The sequence below is a fragment of the Onychomys torridus genome, chromosome 2 (assembly GCF_903995425.1).
Source record: "Onychomys torridus chromosome 2, mOncTor1.1, whole genome shotgun sequence".
Lineage (NCBI taxonomy): Eukaryota > Metazoa > Chordata > Mammalia > Rodentia > Cricetidae > Onychomys > Onychomys torridus.
In genome coordinates this window covers 26,792,907-26,811,464 of record NC_050444.1, presented here as the reverse complement: position 1 = coordinate 26,811,464, position 18,558 = coordinate 26,792,907, and the positions used below count along the sequence as shown (strand labels likewise).

General features: G+C 43.3%; 1 protein-coding gene across 1 annotated transcript in view; it reads right to left on the bottom strand.

Annotated features, from left to right (window-relative positions):
• Positions 1-18,558, bottom strand: part of Znf704 (zinc finger protein 704) — a 198,260-nt gene that overhangs the window by 138,319 nt on the left and 41,383 nt on the right. Inside the window, exon 2 of the mRNA XM_036177672.1 lies at positions 8,063-8,301. Coding sequence (XP_036033565.1) covers positions 8,063-8,301 — 239 coding nt within the window. The remainder of the gene's footprint in view (positions 1-8,062; positions 8,302-18,558) is intronic.

The window sequence follows — 18,558 nt, the reverse complement described above, 5'->3', positions numbered from 1 at the left end:
CCACTCTCCCTCCCTCCCCACACGTGAAATTCATAAGGCAATTTGTGTCACAAGACACAGGCTTTCTTAAGTTACAAATTGAGAAGATGAAGGCCGCTGGCATCGCTGCTGGTAAAAGACAGGGAGTGCTTGCTATCAGAGAGGTTTCTCTGTCTCGCCAGCTTCCTTGAGGTTGCTGGTGAGCAGAGGGCAGCAGATCTGCATTTGAATCTCAGAGATCATCATGAGCATCTGGCAGGAAAAGATAGCTGTATTTTAAATAACAATCAGAAACCACATCAATCTCCTCAATGAAATTTTGCTCCTGAGTAAGGACAGGGGCGTGAATGACTTCCCTCTCCAGTGTGGTTTCAGATCTTGAGTCTTTCCTGGAAGGTTCTGACTCTGTGAGTGACGGAAGACTCTAGAAAGCATAATTGTCCTAGCTAATCTTGATCGGCTGGTTGGCTTAAGCATCCAGCTCATTGGGACCGATGTGTACAGATCCCACACAGCACTTTGGCTTCTGTGCAGCACAGACAGAGGCAACGGTTACTCGCTGACTTGAATTTCTGAAACGGTGGACAAGCAGGGTAGGGAGGAAGGAGTTTCCTGAAAAAGGTATTTGTTCTAATTATAGAGATGCTGTAATTGTACAATTGAGACAGCTACAAATCACCCAGCATTAGTGTGAGTACACAATATTCTCCCAATATATATACATTAAAGAAAATGTGTTTAAAACATTTTAAAATGTTAAAGTGACCTTTCTCAGTGGTCGCATATTTAGCTACAGAGTTGGGAACCTGACAAATTCCTAATGTGTCTATGAAACATTAAATCTTTTCCCCAGGAACTGGTGGTCTTGATTGAGACTCAGACACAGAAGACAGCAACTCTGAAGCCAGGTATGGTGGCTCCCATCTGTTACTTGAGCACTGGGTAGGCAGTGCTGCTGGAAGAACTGGTACAGGCTTAAGGCTAGCCTGGGCTACAGAGTAAGACCCTACCTCACATAACAAATAAATGACAGAAATTGTGCTTTATCGCATTTACTTCCAAACTTATTACAGGAGACCTTGCTGTAAGGGACACTGGAGAGACGCTACAAAGAGCAGCAAACTGCCTCTGGGTTTTTCACTGTGCACACAGAACATGGTTCATGGAGTAGGTTACTTTCTAACTTTGAACTCAAAGGTGAACGAGAAGCAGGATGTGCAGGCATGCGCCTTTAACCCCTCCCCTCCCGAGGCAGAAGCAGGAGGATCTCTGAGTTTGAGGCCACCCTGGTCCACATAATGAGACCCTTTCTCAAAGTATGCACACATACACGTACACACACACACACACACACACACACACACACACACACACACACACGACCATTTGTCAAATACTGAACTAGATCTTCAAAGGCTAACAAGTTTCTGAAGATCTCTTAAAACTACATGGTTTTCAGACTGGCATCTAAGAAGATGATTGTGTTTTATCCAACAAGCCACAAACAGCTGGCTTTAAAACCCCACAGAACAATCAGCAGCACAATACTTTTGTTTTCTTCCGATGGCGAACTAATCATTGTCATATGCTAAAGGGCTGCCCTTAGGTCTAGGAATATTGGAGTTCATTTTTCCTCTTTTCCCTCTTATAACTGGTTTGGTAATAGAGTGCTTTGGCATTAGGGTTATAATTAGATGTTATCACTCTGAATAAGCAAATTGTAATTGCTGCTTGGGTGAAATCCAACAGATTTAACCAGCAGTACCTTGGAAAAGGCGATGTCTGGCAAAAACAGAACAAACATGTTCTAGATCAGCGGTTCGAGATCCCTTGGGGGACTGAATGACCCTTTCACAGGGGGTCGCCTATCAGATATTTGTATTACGATTCATAACAGTAGCAAATTTACAGTTATGAAGTAGCAACGAAAATAATTGTATGGTTGGGGTCACCACAGTGTGAGGAACTGAATTAAAGGGTCGCAGCATTAGGATGATCAAACAGTGTCTGCCTAACAGCTGGATTTGTTTAGAGGTTAGGCAGGGAGCTGGTGTTATTATGTATCAAGATTGTCCACTTATTTGATGGCATCACAGTTGACAAGGACAATGAATTATTAAATTCTCCCATAAACACTGGTGACAATGATTTAAAAAAAAAAAAAAAAAAGGAGAAGAAGAAGAAAAGAAAATCCCCGTGGGGCCAGAAACTTCCGTGTAGTTTTTGCATGTTCTCCTATGTGTTGCCTGACAGTCCTGTGTCTTCCTACTCATTTATGAAATGGGATTTGCAATGCTTCGCCGTAGCATCTGTCGTTTTTATGCCTGGTGGCTGGATTTGCTCCCGTGTCTGTGGAATATCTTACATACATCTCTCACTTTAGATGCCCCAAAGCCCAACTGTGGATGCTCACGCCGCTCACCCCGCTGTCTTATTTTCTGACCTGCTTCTCCAGCCTCCCCCAGGACCCTGGGAATGAACTGGTAGTTTCAAAACAGAAACTGAAAGCCATCCCTGTCAGGCCAGCCAGGTTGTTGTCTGTGTCTCACACCTGGCAGGCCCCCTTCTACTTCCAACTGTAGTTCAGCTGTCCGCCTCTTCATCCTGACTCTCTCACTTCATTTCTAACTCCCAGGACACCATCGTGTGCTAATGCAGTGCCATCCTGAATGGTCTTCCTGGGTCCATTCCTGTCCCGCTGAACCCATTCTACACAAAGGGGTCTTTCCTAACGAACGCCTAGCACCCTCTAGAAAATCTTTTTGATCACTTAAAAATGTAACACAATCAATATAACTCAATATGACCTGATCCCTGCCTCTCCAGCCCATCAACTGAGGAGGGACAAAGAAAAAGTGTCAGACCCACGGATGGGGCATTATTTCACATTCAAACTGTAAAGCACTACTATAGCTGGAGAAAACCCGAAAAGAGGACTAACCAAATTCCTGTCTATACTCCTAAAGCCTATTTCCTTCAACTTTCCTTAAAGATCAATGAAGCTTGCATTTTCTCTTAGAGTTACCTTTAAAATATTTAAGGGTCCATACTTATTAGCTAACTCCTTGTTCTCAATCCACACCTGCTTTGGGCAGAGGCCAAGTCTTGTCTTTTGTAAGCACTTAGTGTGAACACACTAAGTGACATGGCTTTAGAGACAACTGATCTTCAGAGACTACCATCTGCACGGGGAACATCAACTCATTCCTTGTGCCTTTGAGTTAAGTCACCAAGGCTAAGCATGCTTTTCCACCAGCTCTCACTTTCTCACTTTCTCAGGTTTAGCTTTATCCGCTGAAGAATGTGGATAATGAGAACCACTTGAGTATTTCAATTCTCAAATATTCCTTATCACTTCCCCCAAAGAAACACACTTCCTTCTGAAACCAATCAGGCCACAGTGGCCAGGTCCCACAGCAAGGGGCTCCCTGGAGGTAGCTCAGAAGGGACACCTTTCTCTACTGACTCAAAGGCACAACTCTTGGGATGCCTGAACCAGCAGCCATTACTACTTTTGTTCATATGAAGCTTGCTTATCTAGCATAGGAAAGGCTGTAGTGGCCTGCACTGACAGTCCAGGCTGCCAGAGACCAGCCCCTGCTCCAGCCTGCACTGCAGAGGACACTCAGGACAGTGTTCCAGGCAGGAGAGGCCACCATGAGAACAGCGCTGACTGACCCAGGACCAGAGCTGGGCTCCAAAAGCATCTACTGTACTTGCCTAGGTCCCAAGAGTCACAAGCTTCTTGAGCAGAGGTCAGGGCCGAGCAGAGACAGCCCTCCTAACAGGCTGTGGGCCCGCTAGCACACTTCCAGCCACCCTCCTACTCTCCTTCCCCACTGGCTCAGCCTTGCACTGTCCTGCTCCCCCACCTCTCCACAAGCATTTCCCCCAATAAATTGCTTGTGTGCTGAATTCTGTCTAGGCTCTTGCTTCTCAGGTGGCCAAGCTGAGCACAGGTGGGGTAATAAACTTTCTGACACCAGCAACCTTCAAACAGGTCTCAGAAAAGTGGCATTTTGTAAAAATTTGAGAAACAGACCGCAGATTTGAAGTTTTTCCTTCTCCATTCTACTCTTCTTTATCCTCAAAGGGGTGCTGATAATGGAAAAGCAGGCATTGAAAAGGGTAGATCAAACTAATCACTCTCGTAGTCTTCGAGGCTTTTCTTTAGTTCTCATGAGAAGACAGACCATACTAAAGAGTTTCTTGGACTTAGCTATTTACGTGTCCGTCTGTCTGACTGCACCATAGGCTACTGGAGGGAGCAGCCTCTCCTATTCATGGTTTACCAAGTTCTAGGTAACTAGCAGCGGGGACTCACTAGATACCTGGTGATGGAGGCAAGACACGAAATCAGACAATTCAACACTGGGCTATAGAGATCAAGGGTCGAAAGGGTTCCCAGGCCTCCCTAGTGCTATGGACAGACAATGAACATACACACTCCTACTGTCTTCATTGAAGGAACTCTGGGGAATAAACTTCAAGTTTCCATTTTATAAACTATAGAGAGTTGAAGAATAGGGGGAACATTAAATAAGGAACACGACAGGTAACCTTAAGTTGCTCAAGAGCTCTGCAGCCTACATCAACCACCTGCCTCTAAGAAGCATCCAAAACACTAAGTCTGGAATTAGGAGAATGAGTTGTAGTAAACTGTGTCGATAGACACACACGTGTGGATTACACATACAAAGACATACTAATTACAGGTCATATTTAATGACAGATATCTAGACTTCCTTATTCTAATACACTTCACTACACTCCAGATTTACTCAAACATCAACAGATATTTCTGACAGCTATAATTATATTTTCTTTTAGTAAGCAGAAAGAAAAATCTTGTTCCCTTCTACCGTGTGATTGAAAGTTTCCTTATAACAAAATATCAATCTACTTAGTCAAAAGTAGGCGTTTACTAAATAAACTAATGACTGTAAACAAACAGAAGAAAATGTTTGAGAATTTCATTATTCTACATAACTTGATTCCTTCGTGACTATTTAATTAAAAAGGCAATTTGTTTCACCAAGTGTTAGCATGTTTATGATGATTACATTTTTGCTGCAACAATGGAAACAAGTGTATTCGTGCAGACCCCGAACTACGGCACTTTAACTAGCACTTCTCAGAGCAGATTAATTCATCTAAACTATACCTTGTCAGGGGGGAGTGGTTTTCCACATACTGATGATTTTACAACCCAATTAACTTTCTCCCTACTGTTTAAAAGCTCACAATAATCCTGGCTTGAGCGGTGTGCTTCTGTGTACATCTAATGGCTGCAAAGAGTGAGCATTCTGCAGATCAGCATTAGAAAAAAGAAAAGCAAAAGGCCTTTCCTCCTCTCCTTTTTCCAAAAGGAGCTAGAGGTGAAATCATGGTAGAGAACCAATGTACAGGGCTGGGATGTGGTTCAGTTGGGAGTGTGCTTGCCTAGCACACACAAAGCCTGGGGTTCTATCCCAGCATGGCATAAACTGGGCATGGTGGCACACACCTATAATCTGGGCTTAGGAGGGGAAGACACAATGATCAGAAGCTCAAGATTACATTTGTCTTAGGCCAGCCTGGGCTACATGAGACCTTGTGTAAAACCAAACTAAAGCTATACCCTACAACAATCTATGAGAATATGAAGTAATTAATTCCGGGTCTTTTACTACATATGAAAGACTCCGTGGGCAACAGTGTGTAAGGTAGGGCCTATAGAACTCCAAGTCAGCCCTGAACTCACAAACACTGTTCTTCTGACAGGCTTGGGAAGAACATAAAAGCACAATTCTTCTCATTTCAAGTTGCTAACATGTCATATATCAAGTGAGTCAGCCAAACATACATATGAATCAACGTGTCTACCTGCTTCAGGGCCTATGAAATATTTCACAATTAAGCCACAACAAAAACTAATCTTTAATAATTTAATTAAGTATTTTATACAAAAATCATAGAAGAACAAATAGTAATAAACAGTTGAACTGAAGTTAAGAGATACACAAAATTGGCAATTAGAGATTACAGAAAACTAAGAGGCCTATAATTTTAGGAAGTCTGGTGGGATATGGCAGCTGGATGGAGTAACACATAATTTCCTAGAGAAGATATGCCCTCTATTTAATACAGAAGACAACGGAAATGCTAATTACAAGATGTGAGCAGGTGGGAGCCAGGCATTCTTTCCTAGCCCACAGGTACTGCTTTCCTTGTGAGCTGTCAGGAATCCTGTGAATAAATCCAGACTTCTCAAGCAATTGCTTATAAAGTTTCATGATAATCCTTCCTGGCATCAAAATGGAGTACGCATGTTAAAAACAAGCAACCTGCCATGCAGACAGAGCACTCCCATTCCTTCCTCATCTGACGCATGCTCACAGACCGTCTAGAAGGGCACTAGGCATTGTTCTAGTCCAGAGACAGAGGATAAACAAAACTGCCATATGAGCAGCTGGGGGTGGGGTGGGGAAGTGCAGGGTGGGGGGTGAGGCTGGATACAGAATCAGGAAGAGGAATGATAGGTGGGGGTGGGGTGTACTGTGTGTGTATGTGTGGTGTGTGTGTGTGTGTGGTGTGTGTGTGTATGTGTGGTGTGTGTGTGGTATGGTGTGTGTGTGTGGTATGGTGTGTGTGTGTATGTGTGGTGTGTGTGTGTGGTATGGTGTGTGTGTGTATGTGTGGTGTGTGTGTGTATGTGTGGTGTGTGTGTGTATGTGTGGTGTGTGTGTGTGTGTGTGGTGTGTGTGTGTATGTATGGTGTGTATGTGGTATGGTGTGTGTATGTGGTATGGTGTGTGTGTGTATGTGTGGTGTGTGTGTGTGTGTGTGTGTGGTATGGTGTGTGTGTGTATGTGTGGTGTGTATGTGGTGTGTGTGTGTGTGGTATGGTATGTGTGTGTGGTATGGTGTGTGTGTGTGGTATGGTGTGTGTGTGTGTGTGTGTGTGTGTGTGTGTGTGTGTGTGTGGTATGGTGTGTGTGTGGTATGGTGGTGTGGGTTGTGTGGGGTGTGTGTGTGTGTGTTCTACTCTGTTTCCACTCTGCCATATACCCTTTAGGACCACTAGGTAAGAGTTGAAAGAAAAGGAAGAGGGCTGGAGAGATGGCTCAATGGTTAAAAGCACTGACTGCTCTTCTAGAGGACCCGGGTTCAATTCCCAGCACCCACACGGCAGCTCACAACTGTCTGAAAATCCTAGATCTGACATCTTCATACAGACATACATGCAGGCAAAACACCAATACAAATAAAAATAAATAAATTAATTAAAGAAAGGGGGAGGGGGGCGGGGACTGTGGAGGAGTGTCGGAAGGAGAGACTGTGGTCAGGTGTATAGTGTGAGAGAACAAGAAAAAGAGTTGAAAGAAAATTAGAATGTAACAAACTCTATGATGCCATCACGAGGACACACACCCTGAGTGTTGGTCCTCAAGCACACCGGGCTAGCTGCCCATGAACTTCCAGCCTCTCTCAACGGCACTGCAGAAGAACTGGGATTACAGACATACATAATTCTGTATCCAACTGTGCACAGGTTCTGGGGGCTGGAATTCAGATCCTTATGCTTTCAAGGAGAGTGCTCTACCCACTGAGCCATTTCCCTTGCTGAGACAAATCTTTAAAAAGACATACATGACGACATCAGCTAGACACCACTCAACACTTTCACACACTGAAGACTTGGCAGGCCTGTTTCACAAAGTCACCTTTTTAAAATGGTTTGAATTGTTAAACTGCTCTCATCTCACAGTCCACACAAAGAGGCTAAATTTCACTTACAAACATAATTTGTCAACCCTCACCTGGGATCTGAGCACACTTGCCTTCAAGCGCCACACCCTTACACAGTGTGCTTTCATTTGCTAATGTTTTTGCATTTACATCTGTCAACGACCCGGGAACTTCTTTCTATGATTACAACAGTCTCACCGACGGCAGCTTCAACCTCAGTCCTGCTTCACAGGAGAAACAGACAACCTGACAGACAACTCTTGCTAAGTCTATGGAACAGACAAGACGGAGCCGGCCTGCTCTCCACCCATTTCCTGCAGCAACAGAGAACCAAATGAGAACCAAGCCTTACCTTGCTGGAGGGACATCAATATTAGAGGAAACCACTTTTCGCTTTTGCTCAAGGAGACAGATGGATCGAGTGTTTTCTTTCTCTTGGTCAAGGATCCGGTTGGCTTTTTTGGTGTCCACTGTTTTCATGTCTTCCTCCATGGCCAGTGGAAACAAGTGGTGTGACATTTTCTTACTGGAGTCTCGTTTCAAGTCCTCTGATTGAAATGTGAAGGTCATTTCTCGCTTGAAACTCCCCACCTGCAAAACACACCACAGTAAGAGACTCTCACACAGAACATCGGCTCTGCCAGGCTGTATCGAGGGGACTACACTCTCCTCCCTGTTTGCATCAGCTTCCTGTTTACCTGGAGGAACACAACACAGAACTAAACAAGCAGTTCGGGGCCAGCCTGGTCTACATGGAGTGTTCCAAGAGAGCCAGGCTTACACAAAAAGGTCCTGTCTCAAAACAACAGCAACACAAATATCATGCACTCAAGAAATGACTTTCCTTCCAGACATGAAAGCACGAGGTCTCCATACTTTTGTATTTTAAAACCATTAGCATGCTTCATGGAAGACAGCTAATAGACAAAGGCAAACCCTCTTTGACTAGTAATACTGTCTGACCTTAGTTTTAGTGAATACAGTGTAGGACAAATATAAAATCAAAGCTCAGTGAATTAAATCCCATTGTTTCCAATTTTGGAACCATTGGAAAAAAGTAAGCTAAAGTTAAAGTTTTATAAGGTAATTGCCACTTACAAATCACTTCAGCAGCAAATTAATTCAAGCTTTGAGTACAGCAAGAAGGATCAGACTCTCCAGCGATCTGGAGTCTCACCATTCAATGGACTGTATTTTAAAATAAGCTCACCGGGAAGACATTTCACAGACACACAAAGCAAGCTGTCCTCTCTCTGAGTTCACTCAGTCTTTACCCAGCCCTGAAATGCGAGCTATGCTTGCTTGTTTCTATTAAGTTTAGGTAAAAATTTAAAAGACCTTAGTCAAATAGTTCTATTTGCAGAATTGAAAGCCATAAGCAGCACACACAGGAAAATGAAAATGTGTTTGATAATAATAAGAGTCTAGCATTAACCACTACAAATTCCCAGACCAAGCGAAACCTCAGGTCTATGTAGGCACATGTCAATCACAGGACTTATCCAGACCAGGTAATTTCCAGAACCCATGCCAACAGCCAGAGCTCCAAGGGCTCTGCTCTGGCCTCCCCTTAGCCATCCGGTGGTGGAGAGGACAGTGAAGATCAACATCTGGTGGGCTACAAGGCAAACCCACACCCGCTCCACAGTTAAAGGCCAGCCACTGTTGGTCTGCTTGTGTCTCCTTAGACAGTCACCACAGATTTTAGAAGGACTTAGTGAAGAAGAGCAAGGGTCCTAGGAAACTGGGTGTCTGCTTTAAGCGTAACTGTTGTGATGATATTCACATACGGCAGAGGAGCAAGAGAATGAACACATTTCCAAAGCTAATAAACGCTCTAAAAAGTTATAGTGAGCAGAGATCAGGGAGCCTGTGGGGGTCTGACCTAGGTCCTCTGCATGTATGTTATGGCTGAATAGCTTGGTGTTCTTATGGGGTTTCTAACAGGGGGAGCCGGGGCGGTCGGTGACTCTTTTGTCTACTTATGAGACACTTTTCTTCCTGCTGGGTTGCCTCATCCAGCCTTGATGTGATGGTGTATGGCCTGGTCGTATAGTAGCATATTATGTCATGTTTGGTTGATGTCCCTGGGAAGCCTGCTCTTTTCTGAAGGGAGACAGAGGGAGGGTGGATCTGGGGGAGAAGGGAGGTTATAGGGAGAGAGACTGGAGAGAGGGGAAGCTATGGTTGGGATGTAATATATGAGAGAAGAATAAAAAAGATTATAGTTGAGAAAGTAAGCAAATTACAAAGTTTCTAAATGTCACTAATCAATACTCTACATCAGTCTTTTTGCCTTGACATGGTGGGTGACAGGAAGGTGGTATTGTGCTTCTACAGTGGCCTGTGGCCAGCTTGTCCTGCAACAGGAGACTTTAGACTCCAGGCAACAAAGAAGTAGAGGCCTTGGTGTGCATGATTAGCAACAGTGTCTCCTAAACGCCAAGTACCACATGAATTAAATATTAATGACATTCAAAGTCAATAGTATTAAGTTGAAACACTGATAAGCCATGCCTCTCCTGGGGCCAACTGGACTGACTAAATGGCCTCCATCAAAACTCTGGAGCAGAAGACTGAAGAAATGTGGCTTTTGGCCTCATAAGTTTAGAGAAATATCTGAGGCAAATAAATACAAGTAGAATAAATTTCCTACAGTAATGATGTAATAACCCTATGCTAGGCTCCTGGCCAAGAATCCATAGTAAAACAGAGAGTAATAAGATTCTACAATGCAAGCCATCAATCTGAAATGCTCCCTGAACAAAAACTCAACACTTGGTAGTAAGCAGAAACTTCAGAAACAGAATGAATTCCAGAGGCAGTAATCCCACAGTCCTTGTTTAAAAATGATTAGAAATGATCAAAAGACCAAAAATGACTACAAAAGTAAGAGATGTTAAATCACAACTGGGAAGAGACACTGTCGTCCTAGCTACTGCAAGTGAACGCTGTGGTGATATGTTGTTTGTGCTCTGACAACCAAAGCTTGCCTGAAGATCAGAGGGCGGAGCTAGCCACCAGTTAACCACAGAGGTCAGGAGGTCTGTACAGACAGGAGACAGGAAGTGATAAGGCGAGGCCGAGACTGGAACTCGGCCCCTTTTGGGTCTGAGGAGTTGGAGGGGTGAGAGGTGGCTGTGGCTGCTCTGCCTCTCTGATCTTTCAGCTTTTACCCTGATATCTGACTCCGGGTTTTTATTACTAAGACTAATTAGGATCACGCTTCTGAACACCAACTGGCGCATCTGATTAGAGAGAAAGAAGCAAAGATAAATCCATTCGTGGCTGTCCAGAAGAGGTAAACCTGCCTTGACAAGGACGGCTGACAGCTGTCTGGGGCCAGGAGTGGACATCCCTCATCAAGTGGGGAACTTTACCAAGTGGTAGGAATGCTCTACAGACAGACCACAGTGATATATGCTCAGCGATAAGTTTATCACAATCCACTGGTTTATAGTCTTACAATGGGATCAGTGTTGTGATCAAACTGATTCAAAGGAGCCACAGAGGACCACCATACCAGCAGTGACTTTGGTGTGGAAGGGATGTACCCAAGAACACCCAGACCAGAAATTTGGAAATTGTGAGGCAAAGTGTAGCCATAAAGTACAGGAGTCTGTTGTGTATATTTTTTAGACACTGCTACAAGCAGCAGCATGATTGTACCCTGCCTTGGTAACCGTCTAAAATCCAGTCCCCATTCAGACCAGGTCCCTTAAGCCTCCTCATCTGTGCAAGAAGGCCATTTTTCCGATGCAGTCACCTGGAAAGGAACTTTTTGTACTTCATCTGCTCAAACACACATTTCCCCACTATGTTTTCACAACCCTCGTGTTCCTGGTGATCTGCAAGGTCTAGGCTGTTTCCTTCTTTGAAGTTGATGTCAATTGATTAGGTGACTCAAACATACAAGCCAATATTCTCTCAATGGAAATGACACCATCTGAGAAATCACTATACACTACAGCTCTAAACAGGCAAATAATGTGACAGATGACAGCTAGAAACAACAGTAACAAAAAACCAACAGCAGCATACATGTTGCTAAGGGCCAAAGAAGAAGAAACAGAGCTCAGCCACAAAAGGCAACTCTCCTGGGGCGGGGCGGGGGCGTGTCAGACAAGGATGGGTGGGTACAATTCTCTGAAGTACCCACAAGTGACTACAACCGAGTGGAAACAACAGCTGCTTCCAGAAGGGTCCTAGGTAGCAGGGTCCAGAGGACGTGGTCCCTCAAAAATATATGCCTGCTTATGTTGCTGGAGCCTGAGGTATTTACCAAACCTCCTGGTTCACCACCCTCTCCATATCTGAATGGACAACTACAGGAAGTGCCTAACAACTGCCCGAGCAGCCTTGAACACTCATCCAGGAAAACCTAAAGCTGTCGGAATTTTCAGTATTTGCTTCTCTTCCCCTTCATCACGCTAGGGCTGGCAACATGGGCAATTCTGAGTCCCTATAGACTAATGCACTCCTGGCAGCAGAAACCTGAGGGATGGGCAAGATGACCTGCAAACAGTTTTAAGAAAGCATCCGAAGATGAAGGGAGGTACATACAGGTAAAGCCACTAGGCTGGGAACCCTATGAGACGGGAAAGGTGGGGAAACAGCAAGATGGAAGCTAAGTCAGTCTAGGGAAAAATACGGAGCAGAGACTTTGGAACCACTGTCACGAAGATGCTGAAGGACAGCATTTCCTGCACAAGAAGGACTACTGTGGCTGTTGCAAACGCATACAATGGGAGCAGAGGGTGATAGACGGGCATCCCTAGCCCGAAATCTAACCCCCCAAACGTTCCAGTTCTCACAAGTTTTTCAGCACCGACATGATCTCAGACAGAAACTTGTGCACCAGCCAATGTGTTTCAAGTACAAGTTACTATAGGTGTTATATAAAATGCCTCCAGCTATGTGCATAAAATGGACATGAACTGTAAATGAGCTCTATGTTTGGATTTGAGACCTGCTTATGGTATCTCACTATGTAAATACTATAAACTCCTGAAAATCTAAATCTAAAACTCTTCTAGCCCCAAGCCTTTCAAATGAGGGATAACCCATCTGCAGTATTTGATTCAGGGTGCCACATCTTCAAATGTCACTGATGACCTGGAAGAGTAACAAGATGGTTTGGCAAAAGACCTGCTCAGGAGGACTTAGTAATGTTTAGTGGCAAGAGCAAGTGGCTTGTGGGTGCCAAGCTGTGTGGCGGGCCTGGAAGGGCTTCTTTGAAAGCAGCATCCTGGTTCCTCCAGAGCTAGCCAGCTCTACAGTGCCCCCGAGCCTGACCTCTCCTCCATTCCTGTTTCTCTTCCTCTCTCTTCCTCTTCCCACTGTACTACCACAGGGTGAATAAAACACTTTGTATCTACAATAAATCTTTATATCCAACTGTATTTTCGGGCAGGCCTGAGCTTATTAGGCAGAGGGAATGCCAGGAGCCATTTGCCACACTAACATTTTCAAGTGTTTAACAAAGTTTCTACAGCACTGAAATGTACTTTTCTTGTCTCCCACATTTCATTGCTTGTCTCCCATAAAATACATGCCCATTAAGATCCCAATTAAAATGCATATAATGGAAAGCTTCTAATTCTTCCTCAACCCTCTTCACTTGCCCAGCCAGCCCATGCCTCCACAGAACAGCTTTATCACAAAACCTCAATTGCTTACAGTGTGGTGACTACCTGTGTGTCCACATAAACTGCACCAAGAGAGGTGAGGTGTGGGAGCAGTTAATTATGCAGACAGACAGACTGGCTAGACAAACTGTCGTGGACATCTCTGCATGAGGAACAGACCCACTATATTTCTGTATTTTGAACATCATATCATTTCATACAATGTCTTTTTTGTTAGTTTCTTCACGAATGTTAAGGTGCTTTTTGATTTTTTTTCATTATTATAAAAAGTCATGAGCATTCTCGTGCTTGCGTCTTTATGTGCTTGTCCAAGAATTTTGCAGGGAAAATTTCTGAAGAGAATTGCTGAATCAAACCACCTGAATTTTAACAAGCATGACACTCCCCACCCCCCACCCCCCCACACACAGTGGGCATCACAATGTATCCATATGTTAATAAAGGTAACATATTTGCTTCCCACCTATTTAGAAACCCATGTAAGCTCCAGCCCACAATAGACATGATTTCTCTGACTTTAACAAAATAGTATGCCCAAAGCCATATACCTCAGGGAACTGAAGACTGACTGGGCCTCAAGAGCTCATTTATTTCATATATAACAAAGTACACACATATACAAAGAGACATAGACAATTTTTAAGTAATTAGGTCATAATATTTTTACTCTATAAACGAAAATATTAAAAGAAGGAAGTAGGCTTTTTTGCTTATGACAGTCATAAAAATTGAGAGAATAATTCTCTATGCTTTGGACTGATTCATTCTGGTTTGGGTTTGTTTGTTTGTTTGGTATTTTTGAGATACGATATCATCCCAGGCTAGCCTCCAACTTGCAATGTAGCTAAGGTTGACCTTGAACTTCTCATTTCTCTCCTCCATCTCCCAAGGGGTAGGATTTCAGGTCTGCACCGACACATCTTCTTTATGTGGTGCTGGGAATCAAACCCAGAGCCTTGAGTATGGCAGGCGAGCACACTAGCAACTGAACTACAGCCCTAGCTCTTCATTACAATTTCTAATGGAGAGGTAAGAGAATTCTTAAATATTATTGATAGGAACATACAAAGTTTAGAGGGCTGACCTGGAATAATGAAGCAAAATCTCTGGATAAATATAGCAACTCTACATTTCAGTAGAGGGGGAAAAAAGAAACACAAAGATGTTTATCACAGAAATGCCTACAGTATTTTAAAAAGTTATGTTATATATATATATATATATATATATATATCTCACAGAAATGCTTACAGTATTTTAAAAAGTTATGATATATATATATATCTCACAGAAATGCTTACAGTATTTTAAAGTTATGATATATATATATATATATATATATATCTCACAGAAATGCTTACAGTATTTTAAAAGGTTATGTGATATATATATAATCAATACATTACCAGTCAAATATGCACAAATGAATGCATGGAGAGAAATTAATATACTGGCCATAAAAGATTTTATGTACTATGGTCTCAGAGAAGAAGAATGTGTATAGGTAAAAGAAGAAATCATTTGGAAAGTGTATTTTAAATGCTAACAAGTGAATTCCTTGGTAACAGATGTATGTATAGGCCCAGTTTTCTATCTTGTTGATAATTTTTTAGTATCCACATGTATTTTGGTATTTTAAAACTTGTATTACTCTACAATGAAAAAGACATTTTTATAATTATTTATTAAGAATCTAGCATTTATACAGTATCATTCTTCTACAAGTTTTCCATGATTAATGTCTATGTCTTTCTTAAAGGAACAATAAATTACTTCAAATAATGCACCCCTGGCACCCCCTCAGTTATCTTACACTACAACAAGCCCCTCCATCCCCTCCCCCCAACACAGAACCCCTGCACAGATACCACAGACACACACTACCCAGGGTAATTTCCTGTAAGAGAACAAAGCTTCAGTGTTCAACTATATGAAAATACTACCAATTACCAATTACCAACTGACAAATAAACTCAGAGTCTTTACTCCAGTGAACAGCTTTTGTTGTTCAGAAGAAAATAATCAGCATGTGTATAAATATGACGTACTTGGGGAAATTGCGATTTTTTTCCAACAAGAAGTTTACAGCATTTGTTTAAGGATTGGATGGCCGTAAATGCTGCCCTTAGCTGGGCAATGGAGTGTACCAGTCTTCCTCAATTAAGAAAAAAAAGTCATCGGGGTTCCAAAGAAATGCTAACAACCTGCGTCACAAAGGAGGACGGTGCTGATACTGACCAAGAGCAAGGTAGTTTTTCTCTAGACGCGTTCCCTCCACATTTAGAATACTGAGATGCCAAAAAGTATGTGTCAACACTGACTTCAAATTACTCATCTCCACCCAGTCAGATTTGAGGAGCTGGCTCTGGAGAGCAACTAGATTTCCAGGAACAATCTGTAGAAAGCTAACCCAGTTGCCTTCTGATTCTTTATGAATAATAAGAAAGTATTACGGAAATTCTGAGAAATCTCATGACATTCAAGCCACAAGGAAAACACTGTTGAGGAACAGGCAATGAAGGCATGTGAGTGGTCCCCTATCAACTCTCTATCACCCCCACCTTTCTCCAGAGAATCACAAGGTCACTCCTGGCAAACTTTGTAAGAGAGTTCTTCCTATTTCCAATTACAGGATACACATTTGGATTTATTTCTACAACTTTCTTCCCTAACACACACACACACACACACACACACACACACACACACACACACACACACACAGTTTATGTTTAGTGCCTGATGATGACACATCACACCCCATGTGGAATCTGCAGTCACAAAAAGAGACTAACAATAGATACAGTAACAGTATTACTACTGAGCTGGAGAGAGGGCTCAGTGGTTAAGAGCATTTAACTGCTCTTTCAGAGGACCCGGGTTTAGTGCCCCATACCAACATGGCAGTTAACAACTGTCTTTAGCCTTCAATCCTCTGCAGACACCAGACATTCATACAGTGCACATACAGCATGCAGGCAAAACACTCACACATAAAAATAAACAGTCTTTAAAAACAAAAGAAACATCCTAGCAAGACTCAAAGAAAGATTTATCAGCATCTTGACAGAATTAGTAAATGCTACCTCTAAAAATAGTCAACACACCTCTGTTCTCTTACTTTAGATTAATTCTTTAAATTTCATGCTGGGTACACAGAAAAATAAGAGAGATGGCAAATCTACTCAGTTCTAATGAGTATCTCTAGTAAAACCTCTTGAAAAACAATTGCTTCCAAGTACTAGCCCTTGATTCTATTAGTCCCTCGGACCTCAGAGTCTCTGCTGCTTGCTCTCCATGGAAACAGAACCACTGACCTATGACAACCAGGCTGTTTGGTGGCAATGCCCACAGCTTCAGAAGTCAAATGGAGGGACAGGTCCGGGCCCCTCTGTTAGGTTCAGAATCACACACCCCACTCTCTCCGTAATTACTGTTGCTGGGACCCAGTTTACTACCTCGTGCATTCACTTTAATACCCCGACAGCTTAATATCCAGTGAAGCATGACTTGGCTTGCTTAATCGGAGATTAGTCAGCAACACACTTAGGATGGAAAGTTATGGCACAACTCTCTAGTGGAAGACCTGGCTATGTTCCAGGCTTTCTATCAACATTATGTAAGAGAGAACACACAACTTGGGCTTTCTTTTTTTAAGATCCTTTTAGAAAAGCCTTGAACAGGGTGGGGAAAGAATATTTCTGTGAAGCCAGTGTTAAATTCAAGCTCAGCCAACTTCATCTGTTTATCTTTTCCAGCCAAATCTAAGGACAAAGGGGAAATCAGTATTATTATGGGTCAAGTTTGTTTAACTTTGTAATGCGGAAATTTGAACTTGTCACATTGAATAGTCTACTTGCTTTGTTTAACTCACAGTAATATGAACCAACCACAGGCACTCAGGCCAGTCCTGTGGACTTGACTTTCAGAACATGTCACTTCCCACCACTCCACACCACCAGTCAAGCAGCCATTGTGTCCTGCCCAGATACGCACAACTGTCCCCGACGTCTCTGCGGCCATCTTCTTCTCATTATCACTAGTTGGTCTTATCCCTTAAACATCAGTCAGGTCCTCGCTCAGAAGACTCCAGTCGCTCCCCATTGTCCCCAGAATGGATAAAGTCAAACTCCTTACAGTGACCTCCAAGGTCACGTGAGGCTACCTTTATCCAACTTTCTCTCTTCCGCCCCCACTCTCTTCCCTACCCCGGCTATAATTTAGATCTACACTGTCCCTGCAAAGGCCCGTACTTAAAGGCTTGGTCCCCAGATGGCTCTGCCAAGAAAAGTGTACACTTGAAGAGGTGGGGTCTCATGAAAGGCCTTCCCTGGCCCTCCTCCTGTTGCTTCTAGCCCATTCCTGCATGATGGGAAGGGGGTGCCCACGCCACACACTCCCACGATGTTTCAAAACATCATGATGACCCAAACAACAGATCAGCCAACCATGGCCGGTTATCTCCAAAACTGTCAGCAAAACTCAATCTCTTTTCTCACTGGACACGAGAAACCTCAGCCAGCCCTCAGGAGGATACGGCAGGGAAACTGAGAGTCCTAGGCCAACCTGGGGAACATAGCGGGGGCCGCTTTTAAAGAAACAAACTTGATTCTCTGTAATGTGAATTGCTAAGTTGAAACTGGGTAAATCTGCCACCTAATTAATTTTGTTCTACATGGAATCGTGGCAGTGCCACAGCTTATTAATAAGAAAAATCCAGAGCCAGACACTGGGGCAAAAGCTGAAAGAGCAGAGAAACAGAAGAGCCAGCTACGTTCTTACCGCTACGAAACCTCAGCCTCAAGCGAGTTCCTGTGTCCTCACACCTTATATGCCTTTCTGTGTCTCATCATATTACTTCCTGGGATTAAAGGCATGTGTTACCACTGCCTGGTTCTGTTTCTCTTTCATAGCCCAGTCTGGCCTTGAACTCACAGAGATCCAGATGGATCTCTGCCTCCGAGTGATAGGAATAAAGGTGTGTGTGCCGCCACAGCCTGACTTCTATGTTGAATATGGTGGCTGGTTTTGTCCTCTGATCCCCAGATAAGTTTTAATGGAGTACACAATATACCACCACAATTCTCTGAGGTACTTTGCTACAGCGACGGCACCTGACCATCAGACTGTCATATCCCTGGCTTGAGCACACAGCCACGACACTGCTCGGACTTTGCACTGTTGCTCCAACTTCCTTAAG